This window comes from Sceloporus occidentalis, unplaced genomic scaffold (assembly GCF_023333645.1).
Source record: "Sceloporus occidentalis isolate IW3139 unplaced genomic scaffold, rSceOcc1.0.p SCAF_1, whole genome shotgun sequence".
Classification (NCBI taxonomy): Eukaryota; Metazoa; Chordata; class Lepidosauria; order Squamata; family Phrynosomatidae; genus Sceloporus; species Sceloporus occidentalis.
In genome coordinates, this window is record NW_028316981.1 from 73746687 (window position 1) to 73770387 (window position 23701).

At 41.5% G+C, this 23701-nt stretch overlaps 1 protein-coding gene across 1 annotated transcript; it reads right to left on the reverse strand.

Annotated features, from left to right (window-relative positions):
• Nucleotides 1–3470: 3470 nt before the first annotated feature.
• On the reverse strand, nucleotides 3471–13669 carry LOC149321601 (uncharacterized). The gene is made up of 5 exons (XM_089514686.1): nucleotides 13583–13669; nucleotides 12689–12820; nucleotides 10355–10438; nucleotides 7848–7895; nucleotides 3471–3575 (listed from the first exon to the last, which is right to left on the reverse strand). Exons 2-5 carry the CDS (start codon nucleotides 12779–12781, stop codon nucleotides 3471–3473), a joined length of 330 nt encoding a protein of 109 aa, XP_089370812.1. The 5' UTR covers nucleotides 12782–12820; nucleotides 13583–13669.
• Nucleotides 13670–23701: the final 10032 nt, after the last annotated feature.

The window sequence follows — 23701 nt, forward strand, 5'->3', positions numbered from 1 at the left end:
GGAGTCACTGAGCGAACACTTAGGATCATGTTTCCTCATTAAATCAAATCACTAGCCTTGCTTTCTGGGGACATGATCATTCTATATATAACACAAGACACAAAGCTGAGTGTAAAGGCTTGAAAAGAACATAGTGTGGGCTTCATTTCACACAAATGCAGGTGAGATCTCAGAATCCTTTCTCAGTCAAAGCCTACAATTTCAAAAGTGAACCTTATGAGAGATAAGTTATAGCACTGGGAAAACACGCACAAAACAAGTGACACCAGTAATGGTGGAAACAGGCACAGGGCTTCATTTTGCATCAGTTGTGGCAGAATGAGAATTTCATACATTTTATTTCAGTGACAAATCAACAAACAGACTGCTGTTGAGCCACAGTCAATGAGGTGCTCAATGACCTCCTGAATTCGGTTGTGGTCCTGTGACATCCTTTCCCAGAGGTGAGCCCTTATCAGATGAGTCTGGAACTGGGGGTCTTCAGCACTGGGCGGTTCGAATTCACGTTATTTCGCACAATACCATCATACCAGCATTCGAATGGCCCAATCCGAACTCACGTGAATGCGCGAGATGCCGAACTGAATGCGTACTGGCTCCTCTTTTTGGAGTGTGTTGGCCAGTGCGCTGATAAGGGGATTGGCAATATCCTGGATTGGGGCTCTGTTCGATCTCAGTGCGAATGGCTCTGGTGTGACTACCCAATCCTGAATTCCATCGCAAGACCCCCAGATTCCAATTTTAACTTCCGGTGGGTCTTTCCTCTTGCCGGTTCCAGGGAAGCGGGGGGGGGGGGGCGGTTCCAGCGGCCTCCTCCTCCTCCTCCCGGCTTGGGAGCCAGCATAAGCTGCATCCCAAGAAGGGAAGAGGCGCGGGGGGCCGCTGGAATCGTGGTTCCGGCAGCCTCCTCCTCCTCCTCCCGGCTTGGGAGCCAGCATAGGCTGCATCCCAAGAAGGGAAGAGGCGCGGGGGCCGCTGGAACGGCGGCGATCGCCGCGATTCTAGCGGCCCCGCGCCTGTTCCCTTCTTGGGATGCAGCTTATGCTGGCTCCCAAGCCGGGAGGAGGAGGAGGAAAAAAGCATCCCCATTTACTTAGATGGCCATCCAGCCTCTTTGACAGCCGCTGGAACTGGTCCTCCCCCCCCCCCCCAGAATACATATTCACACACTCACACACACACACACGTACAACCGGGCATTGCTAATTTGTTGCAAGGGAAGGTCATGGTAACGTTAAAACCAAGCAGGAATGTAGAGAGGAAACAGAGAGGAATGTAGAGAGGGCACGTTGTATCGCGATTGTTAATGTGCATGAGCTGGCTCTCCAGCTGTTTACCGGGCTGTCATGACGTGACCTCCCCTTTCACCCCGGAAGCGTTTAAGGTCGCAACCCATGCAGGGCACCACTGAGCATGTGCGAGGGGGCCGATACGAATCGGCCAATCCTCATGTTGAGCACCGGTGTGACAAAACATTCTGCACTGAATGCACTTCGCGCGAATGCGTATTGGCCAATTTGAATCATGCCAATTCGGAGGGACTCCCAGGTATGATGGTATTGTGCGAAATAACGTGAATTCGAACCGCCCAGTGCTGAAGACCCCCAGTTCCAGACTCATCTGATAAGGGCTGTGCCTAAAGAGGAATGAGATGAAGAGTGAATTAGAGTACTAGTTTTCTAACTTTCTACTCTAGTGGAACATTTTTTCTTTGTTTCTAAGTTCTGTGAATGGCAGAGAATCATAGAATCATACAGTTGGAAGAGACCTCAAGGGCCATCCAGTCCAATCCCCTGCCATGCAGGAAGACACAATCAAAGCACTCCTGACAGATGACCATTCAGCATCTGCTTTAGAAACCTCCAAGGGAGACTCCAGCAATTCCTTGTTATTATAGTGGTAGTGGTGGTGTGCCTTCAAGTAATTTCCATCTTGTGGTGACCCTAAGGTTTTTCTTGGCAAGATTTGTTCAGAGTTTGTCATTGTCTCTCTGGAGTCCAAAGTGTATGACTTGTCCATATAGTCCCAGTGGGTTTCCATGTCTAAGTGTGGTTTTCTGAAATCCTAGGAGAAATCTACACTAGGACCCTGTTCCAGATCCAGCATGGATTATTCTTCTTCCAGTTTGGCTCCTCTTGTGCCATGTGGGTCTTTTAAAATCTAGAATCAGGAATTGAAGGCACACAAATCCCTCATCATGAAGCAAAGCTGACTTAAAGGGTATAGCCTCTGTGGTCATTTGGTGGCTGTTTCAAATTATGCCCCCCCATCAGACCTTGTAGAAAAAGTGTTTTCTTTTGTCATTGTTAATATATATCTCTCCATACAATCCGCCCCGCGCACTCAGGTCTGCCGGGAAGCAACTACTACAAGTTCCAGATGCAAAATACTCTACAACAACACAGAGAGCCTTTTCCATCTCGGCCCCACAGCTCTGGAACTCGCTTCCCGGCGAGCTCCACTCGGCCACCTCCCTCGACGTTTTCAGGAAGGGGCTAAAAACCTTCCTTTTCCAGCAGGCTTTCCCCTAATGTCCCAGTTGTAGCCCCTGCTCTCCCTTTACTGTTTGCATTCGTGCTAGATTGGATGTTATTAATTTGTATCTTTTAATATGTATTAATTGATGTGTTTTTTGGTGACTTTGTAACACTGTTTTTATATTGTAACCTGCCTTGATCTTTGGAATTTCATATCTACAGGGGTTACCAAAAAATCACATGGCTCACTTGGGAACCACTCATCTAGCGATTCTGTTGCTATACACCTCTGTCCTCTCAGAGAGAAGAGCCAGGCATCTAGTAACATTTTTTTTCTCCTGAGATTATAAGCAGATGCATTACAACATTCAGTGCGTTAATCATTTACATTTCTATCATTCTTATTGTCTAGGATAGGTGTGTGCGTGTGTGTGTGTGCATAGATAGGTATGTATAAATGCGGTTATTCTGAACCGAAGGGGAAAGTACAGCATGCTGTAGCTGTTGTTTTAAGTGGTATTAAGGATCTATTAAAAATCATGTTTGACAGAGAATTGGGTAGGAAGTGAGACCATCACAAAGGAGTCTGTGGCTGTGTTGACGTCACGAGACTTCTTAGCAGGGCAAAGTGATACAACAGTAGAGTTGGAAAGGAAATGGACTCTAACAAGTGAGGCTAAACACCTCAGAATTTATCAAGTGGCATCTCTATTTGCTTTTGTAACAATCAAGAGTGCTTGACTGTTTGACAGTCTCCAGGTTACCTCATAACATAACACGTTTAATGAACTTAACAGCATACAAGAGAGATATATAAGATACACATCTAGTGACATGGCCTTCTAACTTTCCCTTCTAACTGCAAACTTTCCCTTTCTTTCCCTTCTAACTGTAAACACTCTCAGTGGCAAATGCTTGGCATATACCTTCTTGCAACTGTGGTCATGGTCCCTCCACCCCAGTTTCAGAGTAAAGTTGCTTTCTCCATTGCTTTCAAAAACTGGCACACAAACCTTCAGTGGCAGGGCACACATCAGAACTTGGGTCACTTCCACCTTCAACACTGGCTTCCTGATATTCTTCCTCCTGGACAACAAGCTGCAAGAGAAAAATAAACAACTGCTAATATAAAATAATATTTTAAAATGTCCATGCAACAAGAGGTAAAAAAACCCCCAGTCTCAGTGAATGTTTATAAAAGCAACCTGTGCCAGGTAATCTAGAGATGAGATGCTTGCCCCAAACTTCTCAAGGTTGTTCTACACTTTAGTTTCTTGGTCATGGTTATGATCACTTGGATGAAAAAGTGCACTTTCAGTAAAGCGACTGGGCCAGAGCAAATGTCTATTTCACCCTACCATCCATCACTGCACAAACAAAGTGAGAGAATCTTTTCACATAATACAGTTATAGCACTATGGTTCTACTTTAACTGCCTTGGCAATACCCTATGGAATCCTGGATTTGCAGTTTATGGAGAGACATTTAAAATTTCCAGGTAGGAACTCTAGTACATCGCCAAACTAGAAATCCCAGGATTCCATAGGATGCAGCCATGACAGTTAAATTGGAAACATAGTGCTGTAACTGTATAGTGAGCACAGATACTGATTGTGCATCAAGAGCCTTATGGTACCACACATTTCAATCTGGCATATTTTTAAAGCACTGCTGCCCATTTTAACAGCTTGAACTACAAATACCAATTTACAGTCAGCCCTCAGTATCTGTGGGGGATCCATTCCGGGGACCTCCCCAATGGTGTGCTACCATTACGAACAGCCCATGTTGTCTCATGATGGTGTGTGCACATGGACGCACCACCATTGGGGACAACTGAATTTAATGGCAGTGCAGCCACATGCATGGAGGCTGTTCCTAATGGTGGCATGGCTGCATGCATGTGCTGCCATTGAGGATGATGCAGGCTTGCTGTCTGCGGATGCTTGGATCCACAGATGGCAAGTCCACAGATTCCAAGGGCCAACTGCTTCTTATAGGGATTAAAGCACAACGTGTAAGATATCTTAGATTCAGTGTTTTGCACATTATGTTAAGCAGATGAGATAACAGGGGAAGGGAAAGACCTTTCTCTGCTTCAGATTTTGGAGTTAATAAAAGGCAGAGCAGTCAACACTGGGGAGCTGTACATGGGACTGTACCTACATTAACAGTTAGTGTGAACTCAATTTACATGATCCTGTTCTATAGAATCTTAGAAACTGCAATTTAGGCCTCTAAAGGCACTAGATCCTGTCTGATCTTGCAAGTCAAGCAGGTTCAGCCTTGGTTAGTACTTGGTCAAGAGACCACCAATGAATACCAGGGACTGTAGGGTATGTTTCAGAGGAAAGAATTGGCAAAACCACCCTTGAGTACTCCTTGATTGCAAGGGGTTTTAACAGTGTATATTTTACTGACTTTTAGCTTTTGTCATTTATGGATCTGTTTTAAACGCTTTTAATTCAGTGGGTTGTTTAACTGTATTTGAACAAAAACTTTTGCATGGTTTACTTATGTCTTTATAAGTGTTTTAAACTGTATTTGCTTTAATCTCAGTTTTTGGGGAAAGGTAGTATATAAGTGTGTGTGTGTATGTGCATGTGTTTGTGAACAATCTCCTTTGCTATACTGTCAGTGTTCTGAGGAAACACCTAGAAGTACACCAGGGATTAGCTGTGTTTGACCTTGTAGCACACATTAAGAACCCTTGGGCTAAAACTTTGACCTAGCTAGGACAAGACTCTCCTGTGACTGATCTCACTTTATACACAGCCATGTGCCAGAGATGTCGAACAGTTGCAAAGCTATGATGTGACTCATGACTGAGACTTTCTCCCCACCACCTTGTGTTTGTGGCAGTTTAACCACAGGGCAGCCTATGCCAGCAGGTGTCTTAGAGCTGGCCACTGTTGTGGCAGATCTGAATGTTTCCCTTGAGATCCTTAGCAACCCCAGCAACCTCTTCCTATTTGTGTATGCATGTGTTTTTAGAAAGTACAGTTTGTTTTTTGAATGGGGGGGGGGTTGCCTTGACCATTCTGGGAAGGCAGGCTGTCAATGTTTTAAACAACAAAAACAAAACCCAAAAACATTTAACCATTTGGTTTTCTGCTGATGACTGATAAGAGATCTTCCTCTTCAGGTGACTAATTAAGTAATTGATTAACAAGTTGTTTTGAAAGAGGAGCTGGACCAGGAAGGATAACTGTTATTGTTGTGGGCCTTCAAATTCTTTCTGACTTATGGTGACCCTAAATCATGGGCTTTCTTGGCAAGTTTCATCAGAATGGGTTTGCCGTTGCCATCCTCTGAGGTTGAGAGTGTGTAACTTACCTAAGGTCACCCAGCTGGTTTACATGGCAAAGTTGGGATTCAAACCCTAGTCTCCAGAGTCATAGTCCAATGCTCAAACCATGCTGCTCAAACCACACTGTCTCTCATGAGGTATAATAGCTGATCCTTTTATCTAAAAAACCTCTTCTGTCTTCACAGGCTACGGTAAATCAACTTTCACAAAACCCAAGGCGAAAAAATCTAAAAGCTATTGGGCATTGTAGGTGGTAAGAAGATTAACTGATGAAAAACTCTTACAGTGTGCACGCATGTGTATATTTACTTTGAAGAAAGTCCCATTGAAACCAACAGATCTCCCTCGAAGTTATAAGTGTTCTTAGTTTGTAATCTTCCTTTCTAAGGAGAGATGGCTGAAAACTGGGATTTAAACATGGTATGGAAAGAGGAAAGTTAAATGTTAGGAAACATTTTCCATTCAACTACAAGCCTCATCAGCCCCAGTGCCCATGTCAATTGGATGGGCAGGGATAATGGCCATTGCAGTCCAAGCTGTCAGGAGTACACCAATGACAACAGGCTAGCTCCCAACCTGTTCACCAGCAGAGCCAGGATTTGTCTCTAAACCTCAAGATGTTCTGGTTGATGATAACGTTTGTTTTTATTTTATTTATATAGCAATAGCATTTACATTTCTGTACTGCCTTGGGAACCCATTTTACCGACCTACAAAAGTATGAGTCAACCTTGGAGCCCTGGGATCAAACTCACAACCTTGTGGCTGCAGTACAAGCATTTAACCACTGTGTCACCTGGGCTCCATATCATATATCCCATCTTTCACACAATATAGGACCCAAGATGGCTTCCAACAAGATCAAAAGAAGATAGAACTAAAAATGTGATTATCAAAAAGTTAAAATACAATTAAATAAGATACTCTATTATAAACTATTATTAATTTTAAAATATTTTAAAACATAATAAAAATATAAAAAATAGTAACCCATCATAAAAAGACCCTTTTGCACAACCAGTTAATAATTACAGATGTATTTAAATAAAAAGCTCTTTACTTGGCAGTTAAACAAAAGCAGGGAGTGGGCCTGCTTAACCACCCAGAGAAGGGAATTCCCATGTCCTCACCAGCCCTTGATGGTTCTGGGAATGAGAGAAAGTGCTTTCCTGAGAATCTTATGACCAGGGGCATCATGGGGAAGGGGGGTAAAGATCACACCAGGTGACCGCTTGGGGGTGGTGGTGGTGAATATCTGGTGGGATGTTTGCTTGCCATCTGTCTTAACCCCCCTGTTGCCCTCACAACAGTCAGGGTGTCTCTGCCAAAGGGGGAGGGGGTAAGAGGGTCATGGAAAAAGAGGAGGATGCTGCCATTGCAGAGCATTGTCCTGCCTTCCTGTCCAGTCTGCTGCCATCACTACCACCCAACACATGGTCCATGGGGTGACACCATGAATTACCACACTGGGTGACACCAAGCCATACTGCTTATGGCTCAAGCAGGTTCATTTATCATAAATCTCAGGCAGGTTTGCTCCCTGCGTGTCCCCATATGCATATGAGCTAGCCTTGCAAATCTGAAAAGCCTATTGATTTCTGAATAAGACATGGGAATGGGTGTAGTAGGCTTTCTCTTCCTTGAGCCGGAACAAAGGACAATATAATGCCCTGTTCCCATTTCCATCTAGGAAGTAAACTGGACTGGCACTGAGTCTTACTTCAAGGTGATGAGCCAGTATCTTCCACCATACATAACAGAAACAGATTAGTTTAGGAGTTGGAAGAACATACAGCTCTCTTCTCTGAGAAACGAATGGGCAAGAGGTTGTTGCTGCTGCTGCTATCATCCTCTCTACACCACCCAGCATCTGCTGCCTAAGGTAATTGCCTAACTCTGCCTCATGCTGCTGACTTCCCAGATGTAACTTGCTTTTTAAGGGTTACTTCCAAAATAGAATGGGAAGATTTTGTGCAATTATCTCCGATGCTTCTTCTTTAGAATATCTTTTTAGCTGGAGAGTGCTGAACACAACCCAACTTTGATTCCACACAACTCACCCATTTTCGCGGTCTTCCCCTGGGCCTTTTTTCAACTGAAACATGCACCTGTAATAAAGGAGAAGAAAAAAAATAATCACCATCTCTAGCCTCAGAAAACACATTGTCTTTATAGTCAAAGTACTAAATACACTTAAAGTGTTCTTAGTTTGCAGCATCTAGTGATAACAGGGAAGGGAGAATAATTATTTTAAAAAGGGTAATTGTCTAGTAGAAGAAGACATAGACCAATGACAAAAAAACAGCACACAAGAATTCAAAGTAAAACTTGGAGATGGCCAAGAAGGTATTTGCAGTACAGTCAGCCCTCCATATCCATAGATTTATGCATTCATGGCTTTAAAATATTTTTAAAATATATAAATTTCAAAAAGCAAATCTTGCTTTTGCCATTTTATATAAGGGACATAATTTTACTATACCACTGTATTTAATGTGACTTGAGCATCCACAGATTTTGGTATCCACGAGCAGGTCCTGGAACAAAACCTCAGCAGATACCAAAAGCCCACTCTACAGAAAAGGAAAGGATGAGCATGGGGGAACAGACTGGTTCCAGGTTTGAGAGAGCACTGGGCAAAGTATGCTTTCATCAGTCCCCTCCTGTCTCAGGGAGTCTTTCGAGGGGAAAGATATCTGTTTTAGCTACATTATTTTAAAAAATCCCCAAATATGTCTAGAACACTGTGTGGAAAAGTGTGGTTACATCCAGCTGCCTGTCACTGCTTAAAGTGTCAGCTCGAGGGGTGGGGGAAGCTATCAACAAGGTCCTGGAGTTCTGAGAGTTTTCCAGTGCTAGGAAATCAATGAGAATGATCTATAGAAGAGCTTTTTAAAGCTTAACTAAGCCTTTTGATCAATGCTGAAGGATATTAGCCATTGGGCAATTTTACCAATTAGGATTTACAGGAAGACCAAAATGAAGACCTGGACTTTGAGGATCAGGAAACACTTAGAAACTTTCAAGTGAAAAATAAGAATCCATTTAGCAGTTTGAAACAAATAGACATAAGAAAAAACAAACAAAGCAAGTTAGGAAGATCAGCACTGGCATACACAGGAGGACCACAATTGGCACCAGATGGAGACATGGAAAATCACAGATGTTGATGAGACACAGGTCTCAGGTAATGGAAAGTGTTCTCCTTGTCAACCAACTTAAAGTGAAGATGAATAAGGCAATCGGGAAGGAAGAATGATGACAGGAGGATAATTGACCTTGGCATCAGGAGAAGAAGAATATGGAGGAAATCCACTGATAAGGAGAGATCAAGAATAGTAATATGTGGGAAAAGATGAGATGGGAATGACAAGAGGGTGATAATAATGATGACATCCACCACCATTTTGAAGTAGAAAGGCAGTGAAGTAGAAGAGCAATGCTCAGGATGTCAAAGAAGAGGACATGACAGAATACATGATGGTTTGAACTGTGGAGTTGCCTCCCTCCAATGTCTGGGGGTGAATTACCCTTTCAGAGCACAGGCTACCTTAGCTACAGAAAATTAATGATAATAATGGGAAATTAAATATTGAGCAATTGGACAAAAGCAATAGCCTTGCAAGAGGTTGATACATAGGTGGTAATGGGCTACACTCAGAAAAACAGAAATGGTGACCAATGATGAAAGAGGCAGGACTCACTGGAAGGAATAATGTGAACCTGATCATTTTCAAAACTTTAACTGAATATAAGAATGAGAGGAATCCAAAGGCTTAAATTAAAGATGCACATACAGTGGGCCCTTGATATCCGCTGGGGTTTGGTTCCAGGATTCCCCGTGGATATCAAAATCTATGGATGCTCAAGTTCCATTAAATATAATGGCATAGTAAAATAGTATCCCTTATATAAAAGGGCAAAATCAAGGTTTGCTTATGGGAATTTGTATATTTTTATGCATTTTCAAGCTGTGGATGCTTGAATCCATGGATAAAAAAATCTGTGGATAAGGAGGGCTGACTGTACTTCCTTCTCCCCAACTACCAATTCTCCATCTACAGGTGGAGATGGGTTGAGTTACAAACAAAAAGAGTTAAGAAATGAGTGTGTGTGTGTGTGTGTGTGTGTGTGTCTGCATCTGTGTGTCTGTGTGTAAAGGTATATAACAAATGCAAAAAATCTCTTTAAAAAGCCCAATTATTCAAATTAAACTACACAGTCCAAAATATAAACAGAAGATCCATAAGTCAGAAATCATTTATTGAAGGAACATAGATGGCCCAAGGGCTCATCAGATTCTTCATGCAAACAGAAGCCAGACATGCTTTGATTTACTCTTCATCAATGGCTGATGAGATTCTTATGTTATCCAATGTTTCCTCCAGACAAAAGGCAACAACAGAATACAGATATTTTTTTTTGTGGGTTTTTCAGGCTATGTGGCCGTGTTCTGGAAGTATAGATTTTTGCAAAATAAAATGCTTGTTCTCTTTCATTCCCACCGTGAAGATGGTCTGAGTGCCAACAAGTTTCAAAGTTCTTTCTGCCACTGGTTCTCTCTTACCATCTGCCCACTACCAGTGCTCTGTTTTTTGCTTCCTTTTGGTCTTCCACGTGGTTTCTTTGGTGGCAATGGACCAGCAGGATCCTGTTTGGACAGAGAAAGGCAATTCATTTCAACAGTCAATAGCCAGTGTGCTACAGTCATATGAGTGTTGGATTAGGACTTCCGGGGACCAGATTTCAAATCTCCACACAGCCATGGAAACCCATTGGGTTTCCTTGGGCAAGTTGCATTCCCTCAGCCTAGGAGAAAGGCAATAGCAGACCTCTTCTGTTATGTATTTCCAAGAAAAAAACTAAGATAAGGTCACCATAAGTCAGAATCAGCTTGAAGGGACAGCAGAGCAGAAAGTGTAAGAAGTTGAATTTTCTGACAGGACACACAGAGAAGGCAGCACCATTAAAAAGAAGAAGAAGAAGAAACCCAACAACTGCAGAAGACAAGCTTATTAATCAAAACTATTCAAAATTTCAATGTGTATGAAGCGATACACTCTCTCTCAGGATACAAAGAATAACTCATACCTTCTGCAGTTTTTTAGATGACTAATTCAAAAAATATATTAATAACTCCTAGAATGGTAGCTGACTGATTTCTTATTGGGGAATTTGTCAAAATTCAGATCCAGTTTTATCTTACTCATAAATCAGAATAAAATACGTTAAAACATTTTCAGAACAAAAAAAATGCAAGCAACAACTTTCAATCAATGGGACAACATGAATATCTCTAGCTAAGAACAAGACCTTAAATAGAAGAAGTGCTAAAGAAAGTGAGCACAAACAACGTTTTAAAAAAGCAAATTAACGTGGAGTAGAGCTGAAAGGAATATTAGTGACTATCAGAAATATGGCCTATTTCTCAGTTTCACATGTGGATTTTAAATTGAATTTACATTCAAATGTTACATTTTTAAATTTAATTCAAAATCCATATGCTTTAGAAGCCTTGACATCCCTGAATTTAGCAAGGTGAAATTAATATTTTCAGTTTCTTTGTATCATTGTGAAAGTTGGATGATTAGGAAAACTGACACGAAGAAAATAATCTTATTTGAAATGTGGTGCTGGAGTTCTGTGGATACCATATAGTGTGAAAATAATCAGTAAATGGGTTCTAGATCAAATCAAGCCTGACTTAGCTCTAGAAGCCAAAATAACCAAACTGAATCTATTGTACATTGGACATATTATGAGATGACAATAATAATAATAATAATAATAATAATAATAATAATAATAATATATCCTGCACTTTCCCCAAAACTGGGGACTTACTACAATATTAGAAAAGATAAATTGGTAATGTAGGAGGAAATAGGAAGAGAAGAATAATGCATTACAGGTATATTGACTCAATCAAGGAAAAGACAGTCCTGAGTTTGCTAAACCTGAGCAGGGCTATTGAAGTCAGAATGTCTTGGAGGTAATCTTGATTTCTAGGGAGGATTCAAGCTTGGTTTGCTTTTGGACTCATTTATTTGTGTGTGTGTGTGTGTGTGTGCATGCTGGGTGGCTGGCAGTTGTCAGTCTATGGTAACCATAAAACTCTCCTCCAGCACTACATTTTAAATGATTTGATTCTCTTCCTATCAGCTTTCTTTACTGTCCAGCTTTCACAACCATACATAGAGATATGATGACCTAACCCTAGACAATCTTGACCTAAGCATTCAATGATCTCTTCAATGAGCATTTAAATGCCCCTCCTGAATTTTAAGATCTTTGTGGAAAGGCTTTCTCTGTGTCTCACAACCTCACAGGGACATTTGAAGAGGACATAAGACCCTCCTTGGTGGCTGCTCCCAGGCTGTGACCCTCCCATTTGAAGCTATGTTAGTGGTTCAAATACATAATGATCCAAATACATACACATATTTACCTCACCTGCATTATTCAGCAATGCATACATCATGGTTATACTATATAAGGTTGTTCACAGTCAAAGATGTATCACTCTAGAGAATAATGAATTCATTTTGTATGCATACATGGGTATATATGTGTGTTTAAATTTTAATGCAAGCCACCTTGTGGATTTAAGACACATATGGATGTCCTGAACTAAGATTTGAGGCAAGATTTGATTCCTTCCTGCAAGAACAGTCAAGTTTAGAGCCATCAAGTTACCGGTAGTTTCTGTTTACATATGTGGGTGTACATACCAACAAAAAGCTCTCCTGAGACGCCAGATTAGAATACTTCAGAGAGTCTCAGTCCTAGTCATTCAACTTGATTCTGATTATGTCACAAAATGGGCAGGAGCACCAAATCCCACAGATCCTAAAGTTGTAGAAAGACAGAATATCAAACTACTAAGAGGATAGATGTTTACCTGTGGCTGTTTCCTTGGCCGCCCCCTCTTTCTTTTTGGCACCTCAATCAGAAGGGCTGGTTCTGGTCCTGTTGGCTTTCCAGCATTGCTCATAGTGGCCTATTATTACTAGTCCTCTCCTTTGGCTGCCTTCTAAGCAGAAAAAAAGAAAGAAAGGGAGCAATCTCATGGATTCACTGCTTCTTCTTAGTACATCTGTTAGCAAAGTATGCCATTCACCATAGACCTATACTGGTTGAAAGAAGGATGCAGTCACATCTGATGCAACATTACCCTCCACAAAGATGATCAAATTCAAGTCTTTGGGGGCTGCCAGACCAGCCTTCAGACAACATATCCCCATGCTATCTCACCTTTTCCTTTGCTCCACAACAGGTTTTCAACAACATTTCTCAGCCATTATTATGACAGCCTTCCCCAGCCATGGCCACGACTGTAGACCAACACATCCAAAGGCTATCTTACAAGACTGAAAAAAGTTGGGGAAGACTGTCTGATAAGATCTGGTTAAAGCCAAGGAGTTTAGTGTACTTGTATAGAGCCCACAGAAAACCTTGCACAAGGACTTGTAGTAAAGTGAGGCACAGGAGAGATGGTGGTAGTAGAGGAATAGAACATCAAGTCAGAGGTAGTCAGATCTGTGTGATATCTGTGGAAGTTTTTGCTAGTCAGTTCTACCCACAACTAGTTGCCAGGTATAGAGACAGGAAGGTACACGATGCAATTCCAGATCTACCATTCTCCCCATCCCATCGCCTCCGCCCAATTCCAAGAATACATTAGAAACTTTATTAGCTTCCTGGCAAAGTGATCGCTGTAACACACAAGTATATCTCTCACACACATTTGAAAGGCAGACCCATCAGTAAAGTGAAAAAATTGGAACAGACTTACCTCTCAAGAGGTTGGGCCCCTGCACTAGGTTTTCACCAGCAGACTCAGCCATGTAAAGCAGGGAGGAAGGGAGGGAATAAGACATTGAGAAAGACACAGAGAGAGATTTAATGAGTCACCCTCTTCCTGCCATGGGGAGGGGGAAAGCTAGTTTTGAACATTAATCTCAGGAGCCTTACAAGTTGCTGCACCTATCTGTAATTTGTCCCCACTTAGTGATATGGAAAGCAGACTGAGTGCTGTCTTACTCTGATGTCGTGATGGCAGTCCTGAGTTGTGGCAGCAAGTGAAACTTTCTAAAGGGCATGTTTTAACTCAGCTGGAATCCTGCAGTAAATTGGCAGGAATGGAAGAAGAAATCCCCAACCAGTTTCCTAGAGAGAGAGAGAAACAAGAGTGATATGAATAGAACGGGCAGTGTATTTTCACACCTTAGTCCACCATCCTGCAAGGGGACGGTGCTGTGCACTCTCATTTCTTGAATGTTTCTTTCTCATTTGAAGAAACGAAACATCTGCTGGCCTCCAGATGAGGCATGATGATTCTGGGTCTGCATGCAAATTTTTAGGGGCTTTTGGCAGAAGTCAGAGTAGAAATGAGACACATGGCTGTAAATTTCCAAGAATTCAAGTTCAGCAAGCTTTGCTAGGGATTAAAGTCAGATCTTTGAGGCACTAGATGTCAAAGAAGTAGCCATGATTGTCTCTTGCAGTATAAAAAGAAGGGAGGGAGGGAGAGGGGGAGGGTAAAAAGGAATGGAGCAGCACCTGTAAGACTATTTTTAAATGTTTGCATGCGCTTTTGTGCATAATACAAACCCACATCTTCAGATGTTCACTTTACATGCATTCTATATGCACCCAAAGAAGTGGATGAACGCTTTTTTTCTCCCTCTTCCCCTCTTCCTTTTTTTGATTTGCTTCTGTAGTGAGCATGTGGAAGTTCAGGAGAAACCTGTACCTTTTCTAGGGGTTTCTTTCTCCTGTATAAAACACAGGACATTGTTTTATCTACATTGATGTCTCATATTACTCTTGAGTTGGTGTAAGACAAGTGTTTATGTATCTGTACAATTTTGTTTCCACATCAATCTGCAAACCATGAACATATTCACTATTTTTTAAAAAAGATTCATTCCTCTGTAGATATTTTGCATGCTTTTAACCCTAAAATATGCATTTTTGTATTGTTTTCTTATGCATCATTTATCAAGGGACCATTAATGATAATAATAATAATAACTTAGCTAGGCAGGCATTAATGATGGTGAGAAAGCCATTCATGACAAGGGCAGATGGGAAGCCATATATCTTGGTGGGAAGACAATGTTAAGACATTTAGAGGGGCCCTTCCTGGTTCATTGTGGTCTCTATTTCATTTCACATCAACAACAGCTCCCAAACACACACACACACACACACACACACACACACACACACACACACACACACACCCCTTGTGGCCTAATGTGGTAGGATTTCCACTCCATGTGGCCTGTACTGGAAACAACAAGGGCTTCCTGATTTCACTCACACTGAATGATCTATGGCTCACACCAAACAGTCTGCAGAAGAGAATGTTTTAAGTTATTGCTCTCTGAACCTGTGCAGATAAGGAATGCAAGGAAGGCTGCTCCAGAGCACAGAAAGCCAGGTGCAGAGGCTAGATTACCAAGGGCACATATGAATACGTTTATCTGGAGAAGCGAAAACAGAGGTGGAAGACTGTGCTAATCATGCACCGAGTCACCACAGAGAAAGGGAAGACCACCTGAATGGGGTTCCCCTGCTTTCATGTCTAGACTCACATGGTCACTCAAATGAAACTGACCTAGCAGTGTGAATAGTCAGCTCCCTCATATCAACACTCACCATTGTAACAGAAATCTCTTAAAAATAAAAAGATCAAGGTAGTCCTTTGACATGAATACCTAGTCGTAACTGACTGTAGGAGGTGGTGCTCATCTCCGTTACTAAGCTGGAGAGCCAGTGTTGTCCGAGGACTGCTTTGGTGGTCATGTGGCCAGCATGACTGCACCGAACACTGTTACCTTCCCACCAAAGTGATACCTATCTATCTACTTGCATTTGCATGCTTTCAAACTGCTATGTTGGCAGAAGCTGGGACTAGTGACAGGAGCTCACCCCATCATGTAGCACTCAGGCCTTGAACTGCCAACCTTCTGATCTTACAATCATCAGAATTGGGATCTTAACTACTAAGCTACTGCATCCCACTCATTAATTACACTAATGATAATTACATTAATGATAATGAAGAAACACAGATCATGATCTTTAACATGCACCATACCCTCCAACATTTCACAGATGAAAACTAAGGCATGTGTGGACAAACAACATCAGAGAATGACTGATGGCAAAAGTTGCTATTAAGAACAGACAAGCCAGAAGAGGCTGCATGCATTTGCTTTTGCCTAAGCCAACTGGGAAGGGCAAGATTCTGTTCCCATCTCTCCTCTTCTCCATGATGAGTTTATTTAGTGCTAACTAATTATGTATTTTGAACTAAGTTTGAAGCAAATGAATTATGCTGAAGACAAAGAAGAAAAGTGGAGGAGAAGAGAGAAACTGAGACCTTTTTTTAAAAAAAGGCTGAAAAAGTGAGATGACAGAGAATTAATCAGGACTGTCCCTGCCAAATTGGGACAGTTGAAGAGTATGCATACACAGGTGATGTAATAAGAATAATGTGCTTGCTATCCGCTCCAAAAAATCAAACCTTTGGAAAGTGTAGAAGAAAATCAAATAACACGCCAGCCACCAGCCTTTTAAAAAAAATAATTAAAGGGAATTTCTTTAAACAGATCATTCAAAGATCTTGCTACTGCTACTCTTCTTCCTCTTCTTCTAATTCCAAGTTAGATATCTGTTAAAGAAAACAGAAAAGATTTCCGAAAGCAGTACAATGCACAGTGTTCACAGATGAGGTGACATGGATTTCAGTTTCCCTGCATTCCTAAAATAATTTCCAGATATTTTAATGAGTAGATTATGAAACAGGAAATACATGTTAGTTTTCATGCAATGACTGCAACAACATGTCAAACTCTTGGTACACAAGGAAGAAGGGAGGTTATCTATGACATTAGGGAGATAAGGAAAGCTGGGATATTATGGCTTTTTCATTGTTAATCCATTATGTTTGCTATAAAGGAGAACAGCAAAACCATCCTATGGATGCAGGAAAGGAACAGCCATTTTTCTATGACTTCCAAACTTGCACTGGCCAGAATGGAAGGTAGAAAGTGAGCAGCTTTTTTCTCACTCCTCTTTTCATTTTTTAGATCCAGCCTTCCCTCCCAGCACCAGTGTAATTTTTTCAGCCTCAATGGGAGTGAAAGATTGGCATTAAAAATTGGAGCAGAAATATTTTGTCATAGCTGCAGAGCTGATATACTTTCTCCATTCTGAGGGAGAAAAGGAATGCACAGCTAATCTCAGCGTGAACCCAGCACCCTTTGTCCCTTTTCAGCCACTATGAGCAAAGCATCACTGGGAGACCAGAACACCATCAGAGCTATCTGACATCACATACCTTCCAACATTTCACAGATGAAAACTGGGACACGTGGGGCCAAGCAACATCTGCGTATAGTCAAGACGGCAGCAATTTGCTGACTGGGAAGAACAAGCTTCTGTCCCTTCATCTCCTCTTCCTGCTACTGAGTCAATTGTGTGCAAACTATGTTTGCCCTTGGTACTCTGTTTGCACCAAATGAAGCAAGTCATAGACAAAGAGAAAAAAGTGGGAGGAGGTGGGAGAAACTGGGATATTTTAAAATCAGCTGAAAAAGTGGGATGGCAGAGGATTAATTGGGACTGTCCCTGTCAAATTGGGATAGCTGGGGAGGCTTCCTGGACAGATCACTTGCAGACCAACCCCCTTGTTCTCTGCCCATGGAGAGAGAGGTTCATTACCTCCAACAGCCCTAGAGAAGTTCCTTTTCTTGGACTACAAAAAGATGATCCTTTGGGGGAGGAGATATTCTGGCAATACCCCTCAGTCAAGATGACCAAGTCAGAGTGACATTTTAAAACATCTCTCTGTTATGTTTGTTTGCTACTTCAAGAAGACTCCAAATTTGGAACTGCTTAACAAGTCCATTTCCCCTACACAATTATTGGGGTGGAAATAGTCCAGGTGTTGAATGTGGATAAGTGAAGATAGGACTTACTGAACTGAATAAAATCAAGAATGCATACTTGTGTGTATATTTGCTAAATGTTGTTATTAATGTTATTTATTTATATTCCATTTTTTTCTCCAGTGCTGTGAAAATCACAATTTCCAAGACAACTTCCAAAATAAATAAATAAATAAATAAATGAATGAATAAAATTCAGATCTCATATTTTTAAAATGTAATTTTAAACATATTTTAAAAGGGTGGGATAGATCCCAAACTTGGATTTGGGTCTTTAAAGAAATAATATGAGCTATCGATGCTTGTCAGGCTATCTGATGTGGGGGGCCTGCAGTTATCTCTCCCCCCCCCCATCTGATATACCAATAAATGGTAGAACTGTTTCTTTCTTTCATTCATGGAAACTCACTGTGGACTGGCAGCCACTGGTTCATGGGCCCCCATTTTGAGTAGACTGGGCTACACTTCTTTCACATTCAATTCAGCTCTTGATGGTTTGTTTCTCTGCATCAGTTCTTTTGGAAAAAGGATATGTTTTGATCATATTAATTGTTTTGTGTACTCACCCCCTTCCTTTCCTGTCAAGAAATGGCTCCAAAAAATCAGCTTTATAGATAAAATCAATCAACATGCAATAAATATTACAACAGAATCAATTAAAAAAAACTCTGCAGAAAAGCAGGATTTTTTTTACAAAAATCATGGAGATTGATCTACTTTTGAAAGATTTCCCTATAGTTCCCTTCTTATATTCTGCGCAGCATATAAATGAAGCCCTTCCAACTCAGAAATGTGTCATGCCTTTTGACATTTTAAGCTGATGATGAGCAAGCTTATAAACATAGCTTGAAGGTAATTTTATACATAAATGTGTGTATGTGTGTATATACACCCTGAACCATCAAAAAACAAAGGTGTCGTTATCTCAGCCACCCATATGGACAATGTTGAATTCCGGAGTATTTTGGATTTCTGAATTCCGGATAAGAGCTATTCAATGTGTAGTTATTTAATTGAAAAGGTAGGAATAGTTGACTTTCACAAATCTTGTGAACTGATACTATAGTGGAGGATTTTATTTACTTTAATGAAGGAAACTTTGTGAGTAGTTTTCAGAAAGGAAGCCGGAGGAAGGATTAAAACACAGAATTTTGAAGCTGCACAGCTTCTCTGATGGGGAAAAAATTAGCTGGTGTATTTTGTCTGATGAAGTGCTCCTGCTGTCCATGTGGTGGTGCCCTTCCTCCATGTTTATTAGTTAATTTTCTTTTTTTCCTTTTTTCACACTTTCAAGGAACAGATATATAAAGATGACCCAAGTCCAAGTCAGCATGTGATGTCTAAAAAAATGACCACTGAAAAAAGAGTTTTGCAATGGGGCTGTTCAAGTCCTATGTTTGCAACCAAGTTGGTTTTCAAACGATATGCATGCTTGTTTTCTTAAAATATACTGCAAGTCATAAGGAAGCTAGATTTAGTTTGTAGATCTATTTAGCTAACTATGAGGCAAAACAGATGAGCAGGAAAAAATGGCTTGAAGTTGCCTTTTCCAAAGCCGCACTGAAACCCCACCAACTGCACTGCCTGCTCCCAAGCTGGCTGGAGTGTGCATGTCATGACCACATGGTGTGACTTTAATCTGCACCACGGAGTCCTATTTTTTTACTCCCCACCCCCCACCATCCCTGTGCTCCTTTGCAGAAGCAAACATCTGGCAGATGCCATCCCACTGGATGGCCATCCCTGTGAACCTGCACACATTCACATGTGCAGCACTTCACTGGGATAGGGCATCAGAGCAGAAGTGTGCCCATGCAGATGCCAGCAAAGTACAATCATGCCCCCCTTAACCCCCTGTCCCCCTCTTTGACTGTCAGTTTTGTGTATGTTGTACTCATCTCCATGAGAGGTGTCACGGTTTCTCTTTTGGGCATTGCCACCCTCACTGCTTGGGTACAGCAGCTTCATCCCTCTTAAATGCAAAAGTGTATTTCCATGCACAATTAGCTTAGGGTTTTGGAAGAGTTTCCCTTTAGAGCCACCCTGGCATTGGTGCATTTATACACACATGTGAAGATGTACAGTTTTTGGGAAGAAGCAGCTTTTAGTCCAGCTTTTCTCCCCATAGCACAGCTTGGGTGTGCTTTCCGACCAGCTTCAAGACCTGCATCGTCTAAACGCCCCACCTCGAAGCCAGCCAGAAACCTGCTTATTTTAATGGTGTGTTTCACCCCTAACACTAGCAAATGAGCAATAGCTTTCTTTTTCCTGTGTCATTCCCAGCTGTACTATTCCAAGGTTGACAAGAGTCACAGGTAACTTGGCTACTTTGGGCTGGTTTATATGTCAATGTTTCTTACTTTATGGTCACAGCATCAATTGGATATATTCATGTGTGAATGATCCAGTGATGGCGAAATACTGGAGCTGCAAAGGATAGGATCTGTATAATGCTGGAAGTACAGCTTGTGCGGTCTTTTGGATGGTGATAGTGAAAGGCAGTTAATATAGAGAAGTCCTGTGCTAGATCTGTGTTATCCTAGCAAAAAGGGAGGGGATGGCATTGCAGTTCAAAGGAAAGGTATCCAACTTTTTCTGACAAGATAACATTTATCTTGTGAGCTGCCTCGGGTCCCTTTCTGAGAGAAAGGCAGCATAAAAATTAAATAAATAATAAAAATAATAACACGGAGCTTCATGGGCTCACACAGTGTAAAACTTAGGGCCGCCCTTTCTACACTTCCCTTTCCACTTCCTGTTCAACCTCGAACTGTGGAAATCCACAACTAAAGCATCCCTGAAAGGCAGTCATCCAACCTCAGTTTAAAAACGTTCATTGAAGGATTGTCAATCAACTTCTGAAGTAGTCTGTTGCACTTTTAAAAAGTTCTTATCATCAGGAAGTTCTTCATTTAATTGGAAAGTTCCTTCTTGTAATTTCAACCCATTAGTTTGTGTGCTATTCTTTGGAAGCTCATCTCATATAGGAAAACACAACATAGTGTTTTCCAGGATCCAAATTCCTGGAAAATGGGTAGAAATCTTTGGAGATTGCTGTCATGTTTTGTCCCTGGTCTTCAGAGACTTCCCTACATTCTTTGTATGACTCTTCCTGAAGCTCAGTGCAACAACTTCAACACTGTGCAACAACTTCCTCACACCTGCCACCTGAGACATCTGTCCCATTTAGATAGGGCTAGTCCTGGAGGTTAAACAGGATTGGGCTGGTCAGACTGCTCCATTGCTTCATACCTTGTCTGAAGCTCAGTGGCAACGCAACTGTTTTGCATCATGCTTCCATGTGAATCTCTTAAAAGCAGCATGGTCTCAGGTAGAAGATTTTTGCAGCTCTAAGTGATTGTTTATGAATCCATTCTCAGTTCAAAATCTCTCATCACCACTCCTTTGATTCCCAGTATACAAGTTTATCTAGCCAAAATGCCAACACCTATACTCAAGAGGGAAGTAATAGCAGGCAATGGAGAACCTTAAGATATGTAAACATATACAAAAAATCAAAAGAAATACATTAAAAAAATCCACTGAGGTCTGAATATGCTCTGTGGCTAAGAAATGCAAGCTCAGGAGCCATTCAGATTAATTTTTGTACCAAATTGTAACCCGGATTAAAAGTGAGATGTTCCCATTGGCACCGGTTTAAACACATCAGAATTAGGTCTTTCACACCCAAACCAGGGCAAACCTCCTTAGAGCAGTTTATCCAAAAGTGGATTATTTCCTGTGTCTTTTAGGAAAACCTGTTTCTTCCCTGCTGCTGGCAAATGTGAACTTGGCCCCAGTCATGATCAGGTCAAGTTAAGGGGAGGGATTAGGTCAGAGGGAGGGCAGAGGGTGGAACATGCCTCCCCTCTCACAGGCAGCTCTCTCTCTCTCTCTCTCTCTTTATCTCTTTTGTAATTTTATTTTTGACAGATTATGCAAATGCTTGTTCTACAGGTTGATACATATTGGTAGAATGTGTCTGCTTGTACTACATTTCCCTTTCGTTTGCTTGCTGCCGGCATGGCATGTCACTTTGCAAGTGGCATTTTTTAAAAATTATTTTGTGTGTGTGTGTGTGTGTGTGTGACATAATATGCAAATGCTTGTGTTTCCTTTTAAATTTGGCAAATTGATACAATGTGTGAATGCTTTTGCTACATATGGGTATGTGTATGCAAAGCATTTTGGAGTGGCAATTGGAGGGAAAGCAAAGAAAGAGGATGCAGAGATGGCATTCTGAGGCGAGGTATTATTATTATTATTATTATTATTAATATTATTGTGACAGATTATGTGCATGCTTTTGGCTGGAAGGGAAGGGAAGAGGATGGCATGGGGGGGAGGCAAGGGCTTCGGAGGTGGCACTGGGCTTGAAGGGAAGGGAAGAGAAGAGGTTCCAAAGAGGAGGAAATGTTGGGCTGGAAGCAAAGGGGAAATTAGAGGCTGGCATTCAGAGGGAAGGCTGTGGAAACCCATAACTTTGGGGGAATCACACTCTCTCAGCCTCAGGGGAAAGGCAATGGCAAATCTCCTTGGAACCAACCTTGCCAAAAAAAACCCCAGGGTGGGGTCGTTTTAGGGTAATACACACAACACACAAACAGACACACACACTTGGAGGTTTTTACATTTGACAAGTTGACAGAATATGTGCACACTGCCGCCAGTTTTTTTTTTTTAAAAGGAGGGGGGAAAGAACCAGTTCTGTTGGCCAATGACTGTAGGATATGTCACCTTTAACGAAAGCAGATGTAAATTTGATTGTGACAACAAAGGAGGCTCCATTTTAAAGTGGTACTGCAAATGTGAACTTCAGAGGGGCAAATAGCATCGATCAAGGTAAAGGGTAGTGAGAACTTCTACCCGGGGAGATTCGGTATGGGGGCAACTGGGTCTGCCCAGTTCTATCCAGTGCAAATGGGCTAGTGAGAATGGGGCCTCAGTGTTCCAAGGATCAAGGAAGGTGGTGGATAAGGAAGTGGTAGAGTAATGGCATGAATCCTGGAGAGGATGACTCCAAACTGCAGCATTTTGTTGTAGATCCCAATGGTAATTTACCAATAGACTGTGGTATATGAGTTAATATATTGAATGAACTGAACATACATGTTAGATGGATTCAATTTTGGATTTTATCAGACTCTGTTTTCATTGGATTTTCCCTTGTACATATGTACACATACAAGCACACACTTCTGTTAACAAAGTAGGTATGTTATTAGACATGACTTCTTTAAAATAAAATTTGGTACCAGAGCCAGAAATAACATAGAAAGAATAGGGATAGGTTCCTGCGCCACAGAAAGGAAGAACACTTAAACATTTTCCAGCATTTTTAAAAAAAAATCCAAAACTAACATGTGAAATGAAACAACCAGGTCAAATAAGCTTTGAATAATTAAAAAAAACCCCACTACCTATAACTTGTTGAACCTTAATCTAGAGGCTACCTGAAGGCTTCTTCTAAAATGCATCTGGAGATGATCCCCCCCCCCCCCCAGCTCCACTTTTCTTATGATTCTCATTTTGGTGGCCACATCTATAGATCTGTGCTTCTTTAACTTTCTGGGGGGCATGGCTTAACATACCTGCTAGCATTTTCTTGTTTTAAAAAGCTTCCAGTTAGACAGAGAATGAGGAGGAAAAGGTGAGTTGGGAGGTGTCAAAAGACTTTGTAAAGAAAAGCTTCCTTGTTAGAGGTTTTGATGACTGAAGTGTTGTTGTTGTGTGCCTTTAAGTCGTCTCTGACTTTTGGCAACCCTAAAGTGAATCTATCATGGGGTTTTCTAGGCAAGATTTGTTCAGAGGAGGTTTGCCATTGCCTTCTCCTGAGGCTGATAGTATGTGATGTGCCTAGGTTCACCCAGTGGGTTTCATGGCATTGCTGGGAATCAAACCCTACTCTCCAGAGTCATAATTCAACACTCAAACCACTATGCCACACTGAG

What these genes read in the sequence shown, in the direction of transcription:
- LOC149321601 (XM_089514686.1), bottom strand. Translation starts at nt 12,781, where the DNA reads ATGAGCAATGCTGGAAAGCCAACAGGACCAGAACCAGCCCTTCTGATT. An exon ending in GCACTGGTAGTGGGCAGATG is followed by an intron (nt 7,896 to 10,354) that starts GTAAGAGAGAAC and finishes CCTTTATTACAG; the next exon opens with GTGCATGTTTCAGTTGAAAA. An exon ending in GGGGAAGACCGCGAAAATGG is followed by an intron (nt 3,576 to 7,847) that starts GTGAGTTGTGTG and finishes TTTCTCTTGCAG; the next exon opens with CTTGTTGTCCAGGAGGAAGA.